At 35.7% G+C, this 24,051-nt stretch overlaps 1 protein-coding gene across 1 annotated transcript in view; it reads left to right on the plus strand.

The window, feature by feature from the left end:
• LOC139695169 (lachesin-like) overlaps window positions 1-24,051 on the plus strand; it is a 160,606-nt gene that overhangs the window by 14,141 nt on the left and 122,414 nt on the right. The window contains exons 2-4 of the mRNA XM_071593835.1: window positions 16,210-16,417; window positions 20,573-20,728; window positions 22,731-22,859. Coding sequence (XP_071449936.1) covers window positions 16,210-16,417; window positions 20,573-20,728; window positions 22,731-22,859 — 493 coding nt within the window. The remainder of the gene's footprint in view (window positions 1-16,209; window positions 16,418-20,572; window positions 20,729-22,730; window positions 22,860-24,051) is intronic.

Consider the following 24,051-nt stretch of genomic DNA (forward strand, 5'->3'; position numbering starts at 1 on the left):
AAACATAGAGAGAGAGAGAGAGAGAGAGAGAGAGAGAGAGAAAGGGGGGTGGATAGGAAAGGGAGAGAGTGAGATTGAAAACCTGTCTGAAGGAAATACCGTCAGCTCTGCTCTGTTTAACTTCGCCGCGGTGAAACTTCCATAAGGAAGCCACCAATGGTGTAGGCGGTTATAGTCGCACCGGTTACGCCTGAAGCGTAACAATTTCCTCAAAATTCAAATGCTCGTTGGAGCTCGGGAACAATGACCCCACGCATAAACAGAAGTTGCGTACTATTTTGTGGCCGACGTGTGTTGCCGCACGGAGCCGAACAAATTTGGTTCGTGGTACGTCATGTGCATGTGCTCTTCAGCCATTAGTGCGATTCGAGGGACCCTCGCGTTTTGAACTTGTACCTACCAAAATATCATCCTTTAACTTAGGATGAAAATGGTTGACTAATTACGGTCACTAATCTACGTTTAGGGGCCGATACCTTTTTCTATGAATTATAGTCTTTTCCCGTACGCCATTAAATTGGCGTAGGCATTTAATGTATTCATCGTTGCAAAGTTATGTGTAATACTGCAACGCTATTAAACCTCCAATGTCAATAATTAATGTCTTAAATATATTTTTAAAAACCTTCAAAATGAAACTTAATGGCATTATTATTACATAGCAAATTGCAGAGAGAAGAAAACAACTATGCTTTTGCTATTAATTACTACACGTTTGTACAACTATGCTTTTGCCATAAATGACTACACTAATCGTTTGGCTATTTCCATTAGCTCTTTCATTTTTGAAAAAAAACTAAGTCCATCTTGACAAAGTCATAAAATATAGGACTGTGAGCGAAAAAATTGTATTATTAGCTTAAGTTAATGCTTTGGGCCTAAAAACTTGCAATTTGGGTGTATTTTAAATAAATATTTTCAAATACTTAATGACTTAACTGGTCAAGCATCAATGTTTCAATTTTTGAACGTCGTTATAGCCTATTCTATATTACAGAATAAAATCTAAGGTTTGAAAATACAGTATGGCACATCAAAAAAACATTAATACGTAATGTATCTGACAGTAGAAAGATAAAACTTGGGATATAAATGTATTCAGAGGATGTTTAATTGGTCAAAGCACTCATTGTTGCTAATAAAGGCGTCCATAATTGTTATGTTTCGTGATTTTTACTTAAATATGTACATTACTGTTTAAAAAAAAGGTTCCCTTTTAGAAGATACATCCGCAAACACTGGAGTTTTGTTGCAAACAAATCAATTCATGGAATACTAACCAGGAAAACTTCACAATCTTTGCTTTTTGGAAGATAACGCGAAACGTTCAATCATTTTTGCCTATGTCTTTTTTCTATTTTACTTGGAATCAAAGGAAATAAAATAATTTCAGTCACCGTCAATCTTTAAAAATACAGTTTCTACTGCAATCGTACGCTACGCTATCTTAAAATAGTACCCTACATTCCACAACAAAATCTTTTATGCGCATTTTAAGCCTTTACGGAAAAACGGTGGGCCTACATACACTTTCTTTGAAATCCCACATTAATGCGAGATGGGAGTGGTTATGATAGTTTTCCGCATTCGAGGGAATTATTTCTTTCGGGAATAATGAAGCGTAAGTGATTGCTTAATCGAAACGAGGGAGGCAATCATCGTCTATTGGACAAAGCACCAAGAATATTCGTCATCGTGGAAAGTCGGTTTGTCAGGACGCATAACATCGCTCTCCACCATCTCAGTTAATCAATCTCGAAAAGCCAATAAGAGCGTGGTGAGGAGGGAGCGGGAATTGTGGGGAGGGAAGGACAGACAAAGGGAAGACGGCGAATATAAGTTGCAGAGTGAAAAGAAAAAAGCAGGTGAGTGGAAGAAGAGACGATATTCCAATCAATGGATGATTTCAGGTCCGAGTGAGTCATCTCCTCCGCTATCGAGTACATGAAGCACACGAAGAGCGACGGGATTAAAATGAGAAAGATCCTTTAAAAATTGAGAGAAAATATGCTTGTATTTTTTCTGAATCAATGGAGCAGAATCTGTTCATGGAAAAACTTTGTGGGAAGGAGGAGGCGGGGCTCCTGTCGGGAGGAAAGAAAAGGATTCTCGGATCGGTTATGGGGGTGAAAGGTAGACGAATGAAGGATAACACCGCCGAGGAGGATTCAACGAAGGCCTGAGGGATGGATAGGGTGCAGGGCTGGCGGTTATGAGGAACTGGAGATAGTGATCCCAGGTGGGCAGTAACATTTGGGCAGAGAGAGAGAGAGAGAGCTGGGGGGAAGACAGAGGAGCAGTGTAGGAGTTCAACCGATATAAGACGAGAACCCTTGGGACAGGTGCAAGTGAAGTGGAGGGCTGGAAGAGACGGGTGTACGACTGAATGAAATCAGAACTGAAGGTATAAGTCGAGTGCATTCTTCGGTTCCACGGAGTGAATCATTCCCTGATACGATTCAGCTCACAATTCATCTGAATGTTGAAAATTTCGATGGTTGCTTCCATATTTAGATATGTATATGGTTATAATTCTAAACATGTAGTCACAAAAATTCTGCTCGACACAAAAGGCGTATCAATCAGAGGGAACGCATATGCATTGAATAACATCGCCGCATTATGTGAGTTGAGTCCAGTAAACTCGGTGAAAATTTTCTCGATGATGCACACTTTAACGATTACGGCCAATTTTCTCTTCTGATGAATAGTTCTAATGAAATTGAAAATACGAATGTATTTTTCTGGATAATAATTAGTTAAGATTTTTCCTCTACTTTATTTTATATAAGATTCATTTTGAGAATCAGAAAAATGAAAAACGTCCAAAACTATATTACGAAAATATCCTTCGGACAAATACAAAAGGATTCTTTGGATTAATGTAAAAATATACTTTGAACAAATTAGTATGACATCTAGGAAAAGTATTTTTTGTTCTTCGAAGTCTCTGATAATGGAGATTTTACTAGAGTAATGTCGAATAAAGTCAGCGAAAAATGTAAAAGAAATTATGCTTCATCAGTGATTAAAATAAATAAGAAATCGTTTTTAATTTCATCGTCTGATAAAATTAATTTTTAATCAAATTGGTTGAGGTAGAATACTCAGGGAATGGTGGGAGGGTGGAAAGAAACCTAGCATCGGCACCTTAACGAAGGGTGCCAAAGGGTTCCATATTTTACTGTAACATACAGCGGACAACATGATCGACTGCGCGAAGTACTGTTCACATTGCACTGCAATCAGGATAGAGCTGAAAAAAATCATGATACATTCGGGATTCAAACCCGGGCCCTAGATGTAGTAAGTCAAGATATTAACCAGGACACCAACGCTTTCCTTTCATCGAAATCTATTTCATCTTGTGAGTACGTGTGAGCCTTTTGGATTTTTAGACCGAAAACTTTTCAGTATTTTACACCCTATGACTAAGTAATTAATATTTGGAATAAAATAATTTTCATTTTCCGGATGTTATTGATACAATATCACGAAATAACTTTCTAAAAATGGTCATTAAGTTGACCAACAACATTCCAAAGCTAGATAAATACCCTGCTACAATCCTTCTTACGCGGAGCACAATGCAGGAAGGGACCGATATGATTGTTCAGGCATTCACAAACAGAAATACAATGAATATGCCACAATTTATCCTTCCCAAATGGGAAATGGGTTTAACAAAACAAGGGGGAAAGAGCATGGTCATTCAAAAATGTATGCGTGAATGATACCCGAGAGTCCTATTTTGCAGAAATCCTCTTGGAGACACGTCACTTCGGTCTCTTTGACTCAGCTTCATGTGGAAAACAAAGTTCATGAACTAGATGCCCCGTAACGGTTATACATACGTGCGGAGTTAAACTTTGTCATTGACGAACTTTCACCATTTGAATCTACCCTTCCTGATGTCATGCCAACTGCCCAAACACTTATTCGCCTACTTGACCCTTAGGAGGCGGAAAATACCAAATTTTCACTTTCCCACACTTACTTCCTGCTTCACTCTCACCAAGGAGTCGTAATAAAATTTAACCGAGCTGATTGATGAATATTATATTTGCATTAAAATTTTCTGTAACTGACGAAACTAGTAGCATCCTAAACAGTCATTCCTGCAGGTTATGAAGCATGCTTAATGTTTTTGAATTAATTTGAGAGTGCAGAAATATTGGCATGAGCAGAAATTGAGAAGCAGGTAATGTGAAGTGAGCACGAATATTAAATAAGAGGGAGAGAAAAAATGGAATAACTTTGATTGCATTAAGTAAGGGAGGTTGACATTTTTTTGAGCTATGAAATGAAATGTTGTGAATTGCGAAAGGCGTTAATATTAGACGAAATGCCTTCATAAAATGTTTCTGATATGTAATATATTTCAGAAAAAATAAGCCCTAAGCTTTCATTATGTTTTCTTTATCAATAATGATAATATAATTAGGGAATGCTAGTATTCCTTTTGAGAACAATAGCATAATCATCCCATATCCTTTTATTAAGGGAAACATGGTTTAAATTTGGACTAGGATACTTCACACTACATGCAAACTACTTCCAAATTATTTTTCAGTTTTAAGAATAATGTTCTTAAACAATAATGAGGAAAAAATAAAATAACGACCATTGGATTAAGGAGATTTAATCATGTACTTAAACTAAAGATGCAGGAGTGAGTTGCATTATTTCGAGCAATATGGATTGTTTACGGGTTTTTCGAGTCTTGTTAGTTAGGAATTGCCAGGACAGCATGGCGAAGTGCCGGGGTTCATCAAAAAACTATTCTTAACTGATATACAACTGATAATTATAACTAGCAGTTGTTGTTCAGTGTAAATGTGAAAACCGTGTAAAATAGAATTAATGAACATATAGTATGCCACTGTGCCATCTCATAGCAGTTATAAAATTTCTTGTAAGAACCAAGAGGAAATCTGAACGTTATACATCACAAAATCCGAAATTTTTCATCCATAATTTTAACTTTATAATACAATGTACGACAGGGGAATAATTTCCATATATTTCATTCCACTTTAATAAATAATATTCAGGAACGTAACTTTTATTTAGCTTGTCCATTAGAGGTTTTATTCCTAGAGCACTCACTCACTTTTCAGTAATCTGAAAAATAACCAAAAGGAATGCAATAATTGGTCATTTTTATTCTCTCTGCGTCATTTCTATACCAGCATACAGCATTTTTTATCTGTGTAAATTATAAGAGAGATCCCATAAATAAGCCGAGTGGGTGCATTGAAAATTTTAATAGACTAGCGCTCTGATCACCATGGCGCTGGTGAACCTAAGCTTCTTTCAAAGGAATGGCTAATTAAAATAACGGACGATCAATTTATGAGTATAAAATAAAGTTCTTGGTGACCTCTTGATTCATATTTTAATGAAAAATGTTGAATGAACTAGTATATAGAATATATCGAATGGATTTATCGTCGTCATCATCAGTACGGCCGACGAAGAGAGAGACAATACATTTCTAGGAAGCGAAATTGTGGTAGCATTTCAGGTCATGTTATAATTTCCATCTTTGTCCTACAAGTCTTTTCTAACTTCAAGAATATATTTTTCTAATGAATGGAGTAACATACAATACAATGTTAAATTTATGAAATTCTGATTTTTTACACCGTACAATCTTCTCTGTGTGTCGTGGTAGTCCAAGGGTAGAGGGTTGGACTACTGACCTCAGAGCCTGGGTTCGATATCCGGATAAGCCCCTCTGGGCACCTATGAATCCACCTAAAATATATGATTTTTCGGGTACCAGATCTTCCTGGGAAACCATAACCGACACAGGGAAAGGAACTGGCCCCCCAACCCTGTTGTGTGAATTTCACACGCCGTATATGGCATAGCACTGGGTGAACTCAGCCAATACCTACCAAACTGAACTTCAGGCTGATTACTCGTCTCTTACTCGATACTCTTCTCATGAAAATCATTTAAACAAACCCCTTTATATACACATGCGTGTATACACACACAAATATACTCTAAATACAACCGGGAAGCGGGAGCCCCTGGTTCAGATTCCGGATGCATCATACTGTACCGAAATTCACCCATGTCATCAGTTCGTCCTTTTTCTTATATGTTTTTCCTAAGTCCAGCATTTAAATATTCACATACACGCATACATATACAGGGTGCGGACACATAACTTCATTATTTCAAGCGCAAAACCCTACCAAAAAAAGTTTTGTCGCCGCATCCTGTATATGTATACATACATATTACCATCATTATACTTGAAAAAACGTATACCGATTATGGTCGGTTTGTGATGGGCAAAAGCTAACAAAGGGTTAATCTTAACAAAACACAATCTGCCGTCGATAAAAAATAATACCAAAAATAAATCAATGATACACCACAATGATCAACAGCAACAATGGCGAACTTTCAAAAGAAAATACCTTTCAATTTTTAAATTTTTATGCAAAGCAAATATTTTTGTAAACATGTATGCCGAATTTTCCCTCCAAATGGACCTTGACGTAACGGGAGGGCTTGTTCATTCCGATAACCCCTAGAGCAGTGCTATCAAGAGATATGATAATTGCTCCTGGTAGGGTCACCCGTGCCAGATAGGTTTACATAACTATTCCCAAAAACGTAATGATAAAGAGTATGGATAATAACAGTCCTGGCAACTACGGGATGGGCATCGAATAGGCAAGGCTTCCGCGCTTGCCATCACATAGTACAACCATTGCAAGGGAAAACCGACGGAAGCAGGGCAGAAAACGGAGGAGAAAAAGATAAAATTAGTTAAAATAGGAACTTGGAATGTTAGGACAATGATGAGGACAGGAAAATGAGAGAATATACAGCGAGAGATGGAAAGGGGAAGTATAGATATTTTAGGTCTATGCGAGGTGAGATGGAAGGATAGCGGCGATTACTGGAGTGAAAATTATAGAATAATATACAGCGGCGGGGACGAGAGCCAACGAGGGGTTGCCATAGTATTAAATGAAGAGGTAGGAAGGAGCGTAGTCAACATAGAGCAGGTAACGGACAGAAGATTACTAGCAGAGATAAAAGCAGAACCGACGAACTAGGTTATTATTCAAGTATGCATGCCACCGAGCAACCATAAGGAAGTTGAGGTCGATAGGATATACGACCAGTTAGAGGACACAATCGCGTGTGTTCCTGCAGGGAAAAATTTGATAGTGATGGGGGATTGGAATGCGACGGTAGGCGAAGGAAGAGATGGTGACGAGGTCGGGGACTACGGTTTAGGCACAAGGAATGACCGCGGGGAGAAAGTAGTTGAGTTCTGCATGAAACAGGGGCTAGTCATCACCAACACTTGGTTTAGACACCACAAAAGACGCAGGTATACATGGAAAATGCCAGGTGACTCAGAAAGGTTTCAACTAGATTATATCCTGGTTATACACTGGTTTAGGAACAGTGTGATAAATTCGCACAGCTTCCCGGGAGCGGATGCGTACTCTGATCAATATTTAGTTTTAATGAGGTAAAGCCTCCGTTTTATAAAGATAAGGCAGGGACGGTGGGTTAGGAAACATTACCTGGCTTTACAAGCAAGAAGTATAAGCGGACTAAAGAGCAATTTATGGATAAGGAATAAGAGCTGAGTACTATCGAGGAAAAAGAGTGAAAAGGTCGCTGAATTAAAAATACCAATGTATATTTTTCCACTCAATTTAATATGGTACAACTAATTTCGACGCATCGGCGTCATTTTTTAGACCTGAGGATGTCGTCGATGCGTCGAAACTAGTTTAACCGGAAAAAATTGAGTGGAAAGATACATTAGTATTTTTACTTCAGTGGCAATGAATTTTCACAAAGTTCAGTCTGAAAACTTCGAATACGTTTACACTTATGTGAGGAAAGGTATGTAAAAAATGGGGCATCGAAAGCCGCAAAAAGAAATAAAGAAACTGTTGATAGGGCGAATGGAAAAGGGTACCATAAATTAAGAATGAAAGACTGAAATGAAAGAATTTAAATACAGAGGTAAGAAGAAAGAAGTAAAAAGAGCTAAATAAGAAATTCAAAAGCGTAACAAATAGAGCAAAAGAAGCATTGTGGAGAGTCACAGCCGGAGGATGTGGAAAGTTTGCCGAGGAAGGGTGAAATCTTATCGCTATACAATAAGGTGAAAATATCATCGGGAAATAAGACGAGAAAATCTGTATTAAAAGGTGGACATAAGCTGGGTAATATAATAGTTAAAATAAAAGATCCATAGAGATAGGTACAGGCTTACTCGACGATAAGATATAAGAGGCATTAAGGGAGGTTAAATCAAATGAGGCCGTGGGGGGAGAAAGTATTCCCACGGAACTATTACAATGTCTAGGAAATTATGGTAGAAAGAGTCTTTATGGAGTGATTTGCAGTAAATTTTGGGAATGAATCTTGTCAAAAGACTTTGTCAGATCAGTATTGATTCCTATCCTAAAAAAGGCAAAGGCCACATTGAATGGGGGCCACAGAACAATAAGTTTGGTATCGCAATTAAAGCAGTTCGCAGGATAATCGGAAAAGGGATTACTTAGGGGATGATCAGTTGTGCTCAAGAAAGATAGAGGCACGCGTGACCTCATAGTATTAATGAGATCACTAATCGACAGGAGCATAAAACACAATTAGGATATATTCGCCAGTTTTGTATCAGTTAGGTTTGCTGATGACCAAGCTCTAGTTTGTCAGTCGGGCAAAGGGGTTGCAAGCAGTGCTGAGTGAGTTGGAAATTCTGATCGAGGATACAAAATGAGAATCATTATAAATACAACAAAGATGTTGAGATTTTCCAGGAAGACAAAGGCTAACCTCAACATTAAAACAGGAGGGATAAAACTAGAGCAGGTGTAACAGATTACGATCTCGGAAGTGTAAAAGTAGTAGGAACGTAAGGAGAATAATTACGTTAGGAAAAGAAACTTTTACACAAAGGAGAGATTTAATAAAAGAGACCCTGAGTAAGGATTTTAAGAAAATAATCTTCGAAATTTTTAAATGGATCCTAAATATATACTGCGTGGAAACATTGTCATGGAAGATGAATGATGGGCGTAGATTGGAGGCTTTTGGAATGTGGGTATGGAGAAGGATGGAGAAAGTGAAATGGACCGAAAGGAAAACAAATTAGAACGTGCTAGTAATTTTAGGGGAGGAGAGGGGAGAGATTCAAAGGAGACAGAAGAAATTGATGCAAAACATTTTTATTGGCAATGAGATGCCGAATACTGTGACAGAGGGGAGAAATTTATGGAAATGAGGATGGAGTGTGAATAGGATAGGAGTGTTGGACCGAGAAAAGGCAGATAGGAAGTACACAGAGATGAAGAGTGATTTTGTTACAGCATAGTGTTGGGTTGTTTTTTGTTAGAAGAGACAAGATATTTATTTCCAAGTATTGTCCATCCAAAAATTACCCTTACCTATTTTAATTCTATAGAATTTTAAATAATTGGAAGTCTGATTGACTTTTTTCTTTTTTAATTAGTGAATTCCGTCATTTTTTGCATTCTTGGATAATTCAAGTGAGTTAACGTGTCCAGTTGTGGAATTGTTAATTTCTACAAATGACACCAGAAATCACAACAATAATTTAACTACAACAGGCCATTAAGAATTGTTCCATTGAAAACATCGTATTTAAATTATTGATCCATTGAAAGGAATGTTAACAAATGGGAGAGTTTTAATTGAGTTATGTTTTGGTTAAATGTCCTCAGAGTATTCAAATATTGTTCAAGGTCATCTGAACACCTTAAAATATTACTTATTAGCCCATAACAATAAGAATTATGAGATAAGGTGAATATTAGATTTATATTAAGGATATTCCATATTATGTACTGATTTCTTAATGTCTGAACCTTAAAACCTTTGCATACCTGAAAATAATTTATTTCAAATAATAACGACGCTAGATTAATCAATTTCAACGGATTAAATATCATTCAGTTGCCGAGTCATAACTCAAGATTAACGAAAGTATGACTATCATCGTTACCATCTGAAATGCTAGCATTATTTTATTTAGACAGTGAATACCGCCGTTGCACTTTGCAGTATACAATGCATCTCTGTACTACTCATTACTTAAATGTTTATTTTTCCTCACATGGGCGTATTTCATAAAAAAAACTTTTTATACGTAGCGTACTTCATTATGGCTTGGAAAATTGATTATTTAGGGAGGATGTACACTAGTTGTACATTGTAAGCTTTAGAAATGTGTTTTTTGGTAATACTGGAAAAATTAAATAATAGTAATAGGAAAGGAACCAGAGAGCTCTTGACATGGCAGGGGAGGAAAGAGGGTTGTTGCGAGAAATTCGAAGAAGGCAGGAGGATAATTGGGTGCAGGAAACATTGAGGGGAAATGGGATACTGCTTGCGGGAATGGAGAGGAATTACATCTACATCTACATCTACATAATACCCCGCAAGCCGCCGCAAGGGCGTGTGGCGGGGGGTGTTAGGTCACCAACCGTAAAAAGGAAAAATACCACATGCAAAAAAAAAACAACACGGAAAATTACACCCACAGCAGCGCACACACTCATGCAAAAATCCCTTCATCCAATACTCATGCAAACACGTATACCGCAAAACAACTAAAAAACTGCACCCCATGATGCAGCACGAAAGCCATCCTACAACACGGAAGCCAGGACACAACAAGCAAGAAATTGAAACATCACTACCACATGAAAATGCACCAAGAAACACTCTACCCCCAAAGAGTCTGTAAAAGGCAGGGAATGCGACCCAACGTTGCAGGTAGCAGGAATTTCCCCCCGCGGAGAGGGACGAGGGATTGAAAGGGAAACTTAAAAACAGATGAACAGAACACGAATGAGGTCATTCGGAAAGAATGGGTTATTATAACAAAACACACAAGGTTAGTGGAAGAGCATGCATTTAAGTACAACTAATTATTTTTTAGACGCTGAGGGTGGCAAGTGGAATTTTTGCTATCTATAACCCTGCAGTTACAATTACGGGGAATGCTAGGTGTAGGGAAATAATAAAAAACTATAGATGAAATAAAGCGAGGTAGATAGTGTGTAGGGCTAAGGAACAAGGTTATTGAAATACTAACTATAGTTATAAGGATATATTGTAATTTAAGCTAGGGCTTAGGAGTAGAGTAAGTGCATAGTGTCAGAGTCCCTCGAGGAACTACCCTAATCCGGTAGAGAGCTGCCGATAGTAATAATATGTGCGTCGGAGCAATTATTTGGTCGAAAATAATCTATTTTCATATGCATGAGCATTATAAGAGGAATTGAGTAATGAAAGTGATGGAAATGAAACCAATTAAACCAGACTCTATAGTAAAATATTAACAAAGTCTTTGATATAAGGTTTTGGGAATGCGGAGATGGGTAAAACTATTGTAAGGATAAATATAAATGCATATGAGGGAATGCTGTGCATAATTCATAATAGGCGAACGTTATGGATAAAATTTAAAACAGACGAAATACGTAGTTTGAGATGCAACTATTAAGGTATATGATCGGAAAATGCGATGGGAATTGGAGGAAAATGGTAGGCCTTATGTGAATCTAAGTTATAGTAACTCGAGGTAAATGTTCGATATTAAAGGTTTGCACATTGTTCCGAAAAACTAGAGAGGTAAACAAGTACCCGCAATACTTCATTTCAGGAAATCTCCAATCCGGCAAACTAATGGTTAATGAGACTAATATTTTATTCCTTGAATCTTGCTCTCTCTTTAACCAAGTGACATGAATATAATATGATGCTTACTTCTGTAGTAATTTATACTCTGGATGCTGCTCTTTACAAATTACAACGGTTTAATTCCGTTAATTAACTCAGAGAGGTTGTGTAGATGATAAGAGCGTATTTTCATATTTTCATCTCGTTCTGTTATGCTCACATTAAAATTTCCAAATAACCAGTAAGCATTTTATACTACTTATGACTGAAAGGGCTTTGACTCAGGGCAAAAACACCTTCATCATAGAGTGAATTATGTTGGTCTGTCAATATTTCCTTAGAAAATCCAAAATATGAAGCTCGCAGTTTCGGAAAAGGTTTCCATTTAGTAAGCCTCATATTTCACTAGACTGCTGTTAAAATTTTAGCTATATATAGTCTATGGTTGCATTTTTATAGTCAAAGTAGAATCAATAAACTTTACTTTATTACACATCTGTCTTTTTGTAAGTGACCGCTAACAGTTGAATAAATCAGTTGAAACTTGGCCGTACATAAACAAATAATGAACATTGTTTGGTACGTTCAGTGGAAGTAACTTCCTTCGATCTGATTGACAAAATACAAGTTATGACTTTAAGACGGGTAACTACAAGAATTGTGACATGTGCCTTCAATGCTTAGGATAGGAATGGGAAACAAATACAAATTAAGATGCGACAATTAGACATATGAAAACTAAGTTTGAATGAGAATAGTAGACGATGGCACCTAGTAGAAAGCAGAGAGGAGGCCAAAATGATTGGAGTGAGGTGACTGGGGTAACCTTTCCACAGGGTTATATTAAAACAGTCCACGTAATGTCTTCGGTCACAATTAATTAAGTTGGTGGTCTTAATAAACGGCCCAAATATTAACAGACCGAGGAATGGGTAACGGCTTTTTTCGTGGAAGGATTGAAACCCTGGCAGTGGAATGAAGTGACCTTTTCCGGGAAATGGCAGGAAGGAATTGACGAGATAATTGAAGTCCGCATCTCTTCGGCAAATCATGAGCATTCCGATAAATTGATTCTTCGCCCGTCAATATTTTCACCGGCCCCTTCTCAACTTCCCATATATACTTAAGTAGAAACTAATACCGCGGATTTCCCGGTCCTCCCGCCTCATCAGATCCATCGTTCTGAACCCCTACCCTTGCCCGATACGCAGGTATTATTATCGTACAAAACCCATTGGGGGGAGGAGGGCGGAGGTCGGGGGGTGGGAAGGAATGGGGATGGCTTTTCCGAGGAGGCAATAGGACGGGGGGGAAGGGGAACTGAAAGCAGCTTCACTTCATCCGGATTTGAGAAAGGGAAATTCATTCGGCCGTGATCGAAACTTGCCTTTCTTTCTCTCTCTTTCTCTTCCACTGTATTTCTCTCACAACCACTCACTCCCCTTCCCCCCCTCCAATTCACTCTCTCCCTCTCTCTCTCCTTTGGAAAGAGATCTGGCTCGGATTTTTTCCCTTTCGTTTTGTACTCTACACAATTACTTATTTCTCTTCAACTTCATGGAAACTTCTTGGAAACGAGGATTGCACCGGATTTATACCTCCATTGTTGCTGCATTTCCTTGAACTTTAGTGAATACATATAATTACTTTTTTTTAATTCATAAAATGGTTTTTTTTGCAAAATATTAACCTAACATTTATTGAACGCAAAAATATTGCTGGCAATCGCAGCGAGTGAATGATATTAAATATTAATACAAATGAACAAAAAGTAATCAATCGTGGTGTGGTATCACATTTTCAGAGAACGAAACTTTTAAACAGATTTCATTTATATTTGCGTAGTGAACTTTGAAAGATTCATAGTGAGTTTATAAATTAGTACATCGAAATCAGTTAGCGGGTATAGTTCATAATAGTACTAAGTGTTTTTTTTTAAGGTTTAGACGTTTTGGAGCTTTGGAGCTCCAAATGTTGTGGACTAGTATAGTGGACATGAGAAGTATGACTTATTGTTTGGTTACGTTGCTCCATGGGTTCTGTGATGTTCTGATGAAATTGGAACTGGAAAACGTCACATGATGAAAAATTCGGTACCTTCCCATTACATGAATCAAAGGAATAACTTTTGAACAGTTCACCAGATCGCTATATTTTTCCAGTTGAATATGAGTCATCCTCATTACTCTTGTCTAGTTCTTCTTCATTTTTTATAGACCAGGCGTGATCGGTTGAAGCCAATACCCTCGTTATTTCATTCCACGAAACATTAAGCTAAGAAAATTCGAGGAACTTATTCGAGCAGTTATTTTTCTCAGATTTTTAGCAAAAGTATCGATATTAGGAAACCATCCTTAAATTTAGCATTGTATGGAAAATAAAATTTGCTGCCTAAAGCGTTCAAGGGAAAGGTTGCCCCTTCTATAAGAATAGTTGGAGATTTTACAGTTTCTTTTTAAATGATTTTGCGATGGAAAAACTAGTGTGTAAGGAGACTAGACAATTTGGAATATATGTCTGCTAAAGGAAAAGCTGATATGTGGGGAATTTGCATAAAACGGAAGCCTGCCAAATTAGAAAGTAAAGTAAGCATAAAATAATATAAGGAATAGTTTAATAACTTTATTTCAACCTGCCTGCTTCTTACTTGGAGTTATTTAATATTTTGGCGTCAAATACGTATACTATCCTGAACCCGTTAATAATATTTTTCCCATGGACAATACTCTTTATTGTGTACACTGTTCAATTAAGGTTAATTAAGTTGAGGGGAGAACGTTAGGCAAACGGGGAAAGGGAAGGAACAGGATAGGGATGTTGGACGGGATGAAGGGAGGAAGAAAGTACTCAGAGCTGAAGAGGGACCTGATGTAGAGTAGGATGTTGTGTTTTGCTAGGGGCCACAAATTATTTAATTAGTAATTACGTCCATCCAAAAACCTACCTTAACCGGTAGATTACCCAATAATAAAAGTTATGACTTTTATGTTTTTAATTGTCACATGGACGTCCCTATCCGTGGCTTCTTCCTGTCAAAGATGGAAAGCCGTCACTTCCTTGGGAACACCCTCGTGGCTCCCTGCGATTCCACCTTAGGTAGAACATACTTAAATTTATTTATGAGTCTAATAAATAAAATCTTGCCCACCGATACCCGATAAGTAACAATGCCCTCCATGACATAAATATATTCTTCAAACAGTTCTATTAAATCCTCCGAAAACTTGCTCATCTCTAGTCATGAAAGACAATCACATTGTACTCCTAAAATATCTCCCATTGAAGAAAATATTTTTACCTACCTTTTGGATAAACATTCCTTCTCAAATCCCTTAAATAAAACTCATCCCAATGAGTCCTATCACATTGTTTTAAGGTGAATATTTATATTTTTCAAGTACATTCATTTAAAAACTCGCTCGTAACTTCGAAAAAAGTGACTCAGAAACTGCTAAAAGATACTTTCAAATAAATTACAGATGGTTGAAGAGTGGTTACTTATTAATAAAATTTACAGTTTAGTTACATTCGGACACATATGCCTATTTCCATAATTGTAAATCTCTATTGATATATTCTAAGAATTTTTTGCATGGTCATATTAGCCGTTACGTTATAATGCAACCGCAGGAGACATATGCAATGCGTTATCGTTTATCGTCGATAATTCTAGTCAACTATTGATTCCATAACAATGATCTCGTAATTAGGGGTCCATGCCAGCGTTCGATCAAAATTCTTCAAAATAGTGCTAATTACAATATATACAACTATTGTAGTCTCATATTGATTTATGTAGGTAATTGATGCAATAATCACATACCTCATATTGGTGAATTACAAGATCTTGCAAACTGACTTGCACTTTTGAAAAGTTTGCCCCTAATTGATAGCCGCAAAATTACATTTAGTTACTGTGACCGTATACTAATATGTATATTATTGTAAACTTTCCACGGTTAAGGTGAGATCATGAAAAACCAATGTGGAATCAAGTAATCTACGAGTTTAAACAATCATGGGGAAACAATTAAATATTTTACAGGTTAGTGTAACCATTGTGATCCTTTTTCTCCCACTATATAATAATTAAATAATAATAATAATAATTGGGCCCATTTATAAGTTTTAAATTTTTTACGGACGCTTCTGTAAATCCGTGGGTGATTTCATGCTTTCATTTGAAGGGATGAAACTCGGGAAATTGCCAACATTTCGGAGTTTTGTTAAAAATGCAAAAGGATCCCTGCGTTCGCGCACATCGCGTAGAATGTACGTTCTGGAGGTACTGTCGCGAGGACATGCCGAACATTCTCTTTAAATAATTAATCCAAAAGGTGATGAGGAAAGAACGAACTGTAAAATCGGCACCTTGCGCTCCCAATTTAATTTCTAAGCACAAAGGCTCGGTGGGTGAATTCAACCATGCAGGGATTATTTACTGCGTTTACGTCATCCACTATTCATCTAATGTTCTTTCTTTTTTTTCCGTTCCTTCCGCAGGTGGCGTGGGTGCGAGTGGACACACAAACGATCCTCTCCATCCACCACAACGTCATCACACAAAATCCAAGGATATCCTTGTCGCATAACGACCACCGCTCGTGGTATTTGCACATACGAAATGCACACGAGGCTGATCGCGGCTGGTACATGTGTCAGATCAACACGGATCCGATGAGGAGTCGGGTGGGATACATCCAAGTGGTTGGTAAGTATTAGGAATGGTATTGCTGCGGGCTTATACGCTTAATCGTATTCACTCCGATGTAAATTTTACGGCAACGAGTGCCGTCTCAAAAGGTTATAGCGGACTTTTAATAATCCGTGAGTTTAGAGCAAAGGATTTACAGAGATAGATAGTTGAAAAATCAAAAATCTATCTGTAAAAATTGTGTTCAGCTGGACTAATACGTGATACCAGTCAAGTGTTAATACCATCGAAATAATTTAATCATAAGATATAAAATAATAACCAAAATGGTCTCTTCAACAACTTATTTTAATTCATTTTTGCTGTAAGTGGTTATTGAACAAATTATTGATTGCCGCGGCGACATATGACAGAATAAGAAACTCCTCGACTTTGTTGATGGAATGAGGCTGTGGTAGTTACAATTATTTTATACATTTATACCCACAGCTCAATCTCCAAAAAACAGTAATCCGGGAACCGACTTCCAGCGGGCTTTTGACGAATGGCAGACGCGCCGAACTAAGCATGTTACGATGCAGGGGGAATGTATTTTGAAGATTATTAAGTAATTGTAATTAAAACTGCAATAAATGTTGATTTTTGGAACCAGTCCCGATACTTATTGCATGGATCCTGTATTTTTGTGTTATAGGACATAATGTACAAATTAAATAATGAATAATTAATTGATATTATGTAATACATTCTAAATGTTATAAAAATATTCAATGCTCAAACGAAGTTTTTCATATGGTAAAAAATGACAACAAATATATATTACATACCTGTAAACATAATATTACAGATAGATAGGTCAATTACATGTATATAGTTAAAGTGCAACGTCATTGCTAATTTTATCGTTACTTTATCCAAAGTGGTATTGTTAACGTGGTTGCTATTACTGCTTTCAATTTCATTAACAAGGCTTATTATAAATAAAGTAGGATATAACGCGACGGAACTCAAATGATAAATGAATATCTCAAACAAGCTATTTGCGACTGTACCAGACATTATCGTTCCAACCGTCCTGCAAGTGTTGAGAATTAAATTACGTTTGTGAAAAAATTGCAGTAGTGTTTCCACCGGCTCTGAAGCAAAATTGGATTTGAAATCATCGCTCACTATAATAGGGTTCGCATGGGAATTTTCATGAAGGTCTTGATAACCTACAGGTGCGTGTGACGGAGATGTAGTTTGTGAATGAATTTTTAAATGCCTCCAATAGTTTTGATTAGTGCTGCAGTGTTGGTGAATGTCGTAAACGTTACCAAGGTGCGTGCGGTTAGGCTACAGCTGCACACGAGGCGTATCCTCTGTCCCTTTCGCATTGATGAGAAGGAAATACGGTTGGCACTACACACACCCACAACGGCACCATCTCTCTCCCTCTTTTTTTAATAGAAGTTTCATTTCAACACAAACGTCGCAGACAGTTGGAAGATATTCGATGCACACATAATCCCCAGTTGATTATGCTTGACCCTCCATTCATTTCACCTTCGTGGAGTGTCGTGCCCTAAAAGGAATATATTTAACCAGTAACGTTAGAGCTTCAGGGCTGCTAAACCGATTAGTTGGTACATCCGCGATGAACGTTCCAAAATAAACGGATCACGCCTTTTCAGTGACTAAGTAGGTTTTCCGTCTCATTGTACATTCTCCTTCACGCCATTGATATCATAAACAAGGTGTCAGCGTTGCGAATACCTATATCAATGGCAAAACTACTTTTCGGGTTCTCTATCATTTACGAAATACTTCTCCCACCACCTTCTTTCAAGGATTTCTCTAAAGTCCCTATGAAAATCAAATAATGGACCTGTCTATGTACGAATATACTTCAACCATTAACGGAAAATTTTAACTTAATTTTTTTAGCAATCCAAACACATACAGTTACAGTCTTGGTATGATGATTTTTCAATAAAACAGTTACTTATATTTTTTCGAAAAAACAACTTTGGCCTTCATTTCACCCTATTTGTCGTGCACAGTATAAATAAATGAGTATTTAAAATTCTCATGGTAACATAACTATCTTATTCTTCTCTTTCCAACAAAAGTGGCCCATAAATTTCAAAAATGGATGAGAACTTGAAGAAATAGACATGAATTTAGGCATCTCACGTTTGGCTGTTTCTGAATGTTAAAACATTTACAGGTCTATTAATAAATAAATAAAGCCATGGCTCATTTTATGACTAAACTAACTCTTTAATAAAAAATAACTTGAGTAACAATATTATTCCTCCACGTAAAATGGGGCTTGGGTTAATAAGGAGTAATATAAATCGGTTAATTAGATGAAAATAGGTAAAAACAGAGATTTACGAGATGTAATTATAGGTCAAGGAATGGATCGCACGGGAGAAAGAAATACAATGGGAGGAAATTGGATAATGAAAGGGAAATTTCGAGGAGAACAGGGATAATATTGTTCTACTATGCGAATTTTTCCTTGGATGGGTCAGGAAAAAAGAAAGGTTAATGAATGGAAGCAATGAAAAGAGTTAATAAAGGATTATTCTCATCAAATTTAAATATGGTGCCTAAAAAAGGCCGATATGCGTTCTTTTAAAAACATTTTGAAATAGCAGGGGAGCGAGGTTTACCTAAGGGGCTGTCGCGTTTCGTTATCATTATCCACTTCTTGAAAATACACATTCCCAGAAACATTTCACAAATTTCCCAGTTTCCTGTGCTATAATGCCAACCTTAGTCAAAAGTACAAAAATATTAAACGGTTAAATGAACAAAATTGTATAAACCTTAACCAAACACTTGAGCAGGGATGCTAATAATAGCCATTAGGGAATTTAAAAAACATTATCTTATTTCACCATATTAACCCGGTAAAAAGAAAAACTTGTACTTTTCCACAGATTTTAATTAATAGTATTATTGTACCATATAATAAAATCTGTGGAAAAGTGCAAGTCTTTCTTTTTAGTATGGATATTAAATACTTCCACGAAGTGAAGCCTGAAACAATAGAATATACTGTTAACCTGGAGCATAACACATCCACATATTCGGCCTCCGCATAACGTCCATTGAAATACTTAGCCACATTAGTTCAAAAAGACATTGATAATGTAATATCTCAACAATGAAAAAAAATTCAAATTTCAATAATTTAACTTAAAGAATGTACTGTAGAAAAACAGGTAATTAATATAAAAATTATAACATTAAGCCATATTCTATCTAATATCACAAAACTCACACATACTAGCGGTGTAACTCACTAAAGTTCTTTAAGCACGTAACTATAGTTAGTCACTTAAATACAGAAATATGATAACGATAATACCCTCACAAAAGATTTTAATAATAAAGGCAGTAACTGTAAATCATGTGCATATATCGAAATATAAAACTTGTAAATTTTTGCAAAAATTTCACGAGTATAATGCAAGAGCTTTTCTAAAGAGAATGTATAAAATCACTTGCCATTCTTTAAAATAATAACTAACTGATATTACCCAATTATTTTACTTAAGTGTCATATCTATTTCGTATTTATCAAAACTAATTGTATCTATTTTGACGTTAAATTACCTCAAAATATCTCTATTTGATTGCTCATAACATTTGCATTAAGCGCTAAAACGACAAAAATTCAGTAAATGCAACTTTTCCGTAATGATTCATAATTTTGTGAGTTCAGTATTAGAGTATCATTGACAATAATAGATCGTCTATGAAAATGCCCTATATATTCCCAGAATCATATCAGCTATGAAGGAAAAATGATCAATTTTTTTATGTAATGAAATAAGTTCATACAAAAAATATATTATCAAATATTGAACACAATTTTTACCTGTAGTAATTTGTGGCCAAATCTAGTAATATATTGAAATTCATATTTTTCTTAACTAATTCTTTTAAGTAGTTTCTTGAATATTATCATACAACTTATCTCTGTGTGTATATGTATATATATGTATATATATATATATATATTTATATATATATATATATATATATATATATATATATATACAGAATTGACGCCATAAGAATTAAAAAAAAAACATGTTAACCCTGTTTTCACTCCATGATGACAAGTATTTTTTGTGTATCTTCGTAAACCTTTTTAAACTTATTAACTAATATCCTCAGAGTAATCACAAAACTCTTACTTTTACATATTTTCAGTTCCTCCAAGCATCGTCGATCAGGAAACCAGTGGGGACATGGTAGTAAGGGAGGGATCCAATGTAACTTTGGTATGCAAAGCTGTTGGCTACCCAGAGCCCTATGTAATGTGGCGACGAGAAGACGGAGAAGATATAAGTTACAACGGCAAAAACGGTAATTATATCCCATATAATACGTGCATAAAGATGTGTGTGAATCGTACAGATTCCTTATTATTTCTTCATTCGGAATACAACCGTATTGTGAACTGTCCAAGACCGACAAAAATGAATCTCCCTACGAACTTCACCTTCTAACTTCGTATGTTGCAGAGAATACTTCAACAAAAAGTTTAAATTATAAATTAAGAACATATTCACAGATGCTTTAAATTATTATATTCTCAAAGATAAAATAAAATAATTATAAATTCTGTAGCAAGCCCTTAGTTTGTCTCACATTATACTTATCGTGCCATGATTATTCGAGAGAGCGCAGCTATTTACCGGAAATGATATGCAACGAAACTAAAATGTTTGACTCTCAGTAAATCACAGCCGTAAAACCTAGGCCATAGCTTTTATTCGAACGCTAATGCTTTGAACACGACCAGGGTCTTTCGGAAGCAACAATTTGAGGTGGAAAGGATTAAAAAATAATGTTGTAAGGGTATTGCAAAAACTGTCTTGTATGTCAAAGTGAATTTACTGAAATATGAGGATAATTCTCTTTTAGCATGTATGTATTTGATAACTGTGAAGTTTAAAATTAAACAAAAAAACAATTTATTCATGATCACGCACTTGGATGTATCTTATCTGTACGTTTGGTACCTCGGTTACCCGTGGGACATACCGTGATTAAATTTAGAATAGTGACTTCATATGGTTAGCATAAAAATTTGGAGATATGGAATTCAGTTCAGGGATATATATAAGATTTCTTTAATTACATTTTCACGTTTCTTTCAGTAGAATGCATTAATTAAAGTGACTGAAATCCTTGGTTTATAACCTATCGTGATTGCTACCTCACTGGTCCTGAATAAAAGGGACACAAACAACTAATATCCTTGCTTCGTTTTAACAATTTGGCAAGACGCCGTTTTTTCTAATTGAAGAGCAATTTTGTTTGGCATAACCTTTCACCTGTTCAATCTGTATCTGAAGTACCTTGGAAAAATTAGGCAGCTGAATATCCTACAACATATACGACACCGCAATACATTAAAGTATATGCACTTGCCTAACACCTAGGATACACCAAAGCAAAATTGCTCGACGAATAGTTTTACTTCATTAGTTATTTAAGTAAAAACAGTTAATAAATACCTAATGGGATTCAAAATCAGTATGTTTCCTTTCCATAACTCATTGCCCAGCTTCTTTCAACTGGTAATCTAGCTATCAATTCTTCCTCCATGAAATTAATCGTTCGTTATCCTTACCAAAAATCTACCATGTAGGTGAAGATGCAAATTAACGGAAATGTTTACACGGTTTAAAGTATTGAAACAATGAAAGTACAGTTAAATATTAGAAAAAGTGTTTTTAAACTACCTCTCGTTTGTCTGCCAATTTCATTGCCAAAAATGTATGCACCCCCTAAACATTACCTTTAATAAAATAATTTTACAAATGAAAGCTAAATAGACCCCTTTTTTAAAATTAATCAAACTGAATTCCATCAATTAAATTGTGTTGAACTATATTAATGTGAATTTAACATTTTTTTATAATAATATTAAAAATATCATAAAGCAAAGTAACGTTTAGTTTTGGTTACATGTTTATATTTTATTTTTATGCATAACTTGAGGCAAAAAAATCAATTGAAATTCAATAATTTCATTTCAATGTCAAATACTGACACAATTGAATCCAGTCATTCAAATTGTTACGACCAAATAATCCTGCTATGTTATTATTTAACCCTAAATAAAAATCTTGGTGGTCAGAAATTCCCTCCGAATTTGGAGCGAATTTACGACCACTTTGATTTTCCCTTAAGACATCAATCATTTACTGTGATCATGTCCATGTCTCACGTACTCAGAAGCACCTCCATACGCTGGCACGGCAGTTAACCACGATGACCTTGGGCCATCCGCTAAGCGCCGGTGAAAACGCATTCTATTTGTACACCCTCTGATGTCTCCCCCCTTCCTCCTCAACAGTTAACGTCATTGATGGTGAGGTTATGACGGTGACGAGAGTCAGCCGTCTGCACATGGGCGCTTATCTCTGCATCGCATCCAACGGTGTGCCTCCATCTATCAGCAAAAGGGTGCTGCTACGAGTGCAGTGTGAGTATGCCACCAATGGCCCAGTCTCACTTTGTAATACTACTTGCAAATGAATAAAGGTGCATTACTACCTATTTTAATTAATTAAATCATGAATTTATATCAATCGCTATAACTCTAAAGAATTAGGAAATTTTTAATATTAATTTCCTTTTGTTACAAACTTAATTTTCCTTCAACAAATCATAAAACTTGTCAATGGTGGTAGTAACAAAAACGTTGTTTACAGAGAGGTAAGGGGTTCTTTGTAACCAAATATAGGATTTTAAAATAACTATCCAAGTATGTATATATATATATATATACTTGTGTATGTGTGTATATGTATGTATATATATATATATATATATATATATATATATATATATATATATATATATATATATATATATCTCAATAATATAGAAGCACTCACGAGAGCAATATAAACTTTGGACGACACAACTGCATAAAAATGAAATAGATAGCATGTAAAAGGACAGTCAAGTCTGAGCTTCTCTTAGGCCTCCCTCAGGTCAGACTCATTTAAATATATATATATATATATATATATATATATATATATATATATATATACATATACATATACATATACATATACATATACATATACATATACATATACATATACATATACATATACATATACATATACATATACATATACATATACATATTTCATGCAAATTAATTAAAATAGCTTTAAGATTATTCAACCTACTAACCAAAATTCAGATTATTGTATTAATATAGTTTGAGGGTTCGGCTATCAACACAATTTTATTTTTATAATAATAAAAAAATTAATGATTGAATATTCATAACATGTTCTTTAGTCATAATCAATAATTGAAACTTTTTGTAAAACTCTAAGGATCCTCCACTATCCGCTTCACAAGGCAATAAATATCTCCTGTTCTACCTTCTCGTCCTCCTTCAACGATTTCATTCCAGATTACCAGGATAACAGGAACTTCCCTTATTATTTAGTATCTTGTTCTGGACCTCTCTTCCTTACGCACCGCTCTCACCTTCTTCCCTTCTTCCTTAAATGCAAGATAGTTTTTTAGCCTCCTCTGATTGCATATGTGCTCTCCTGCTATCTTAAAGTTGTTCTTGACATTTATTTTTGTTAATTTTTCTTTTTTTTATTCCGCTTGCTTATATATATATATATATATATATATATATA

This window comes from Hetaerina americana, unplaced genomic scaffold, assembly GCF_022747635.1.
Source record: "Hetaerina americana unplaced genomic scaffold, ioHetAmer1.1.p SCAF_6, whole genome shotgun sequence".
NCBI lineage: Eukaryota > Metazoa > Arthropoda > Insecta > Odonata > Calopterygidae > Hetaerina > Hetaerina americana.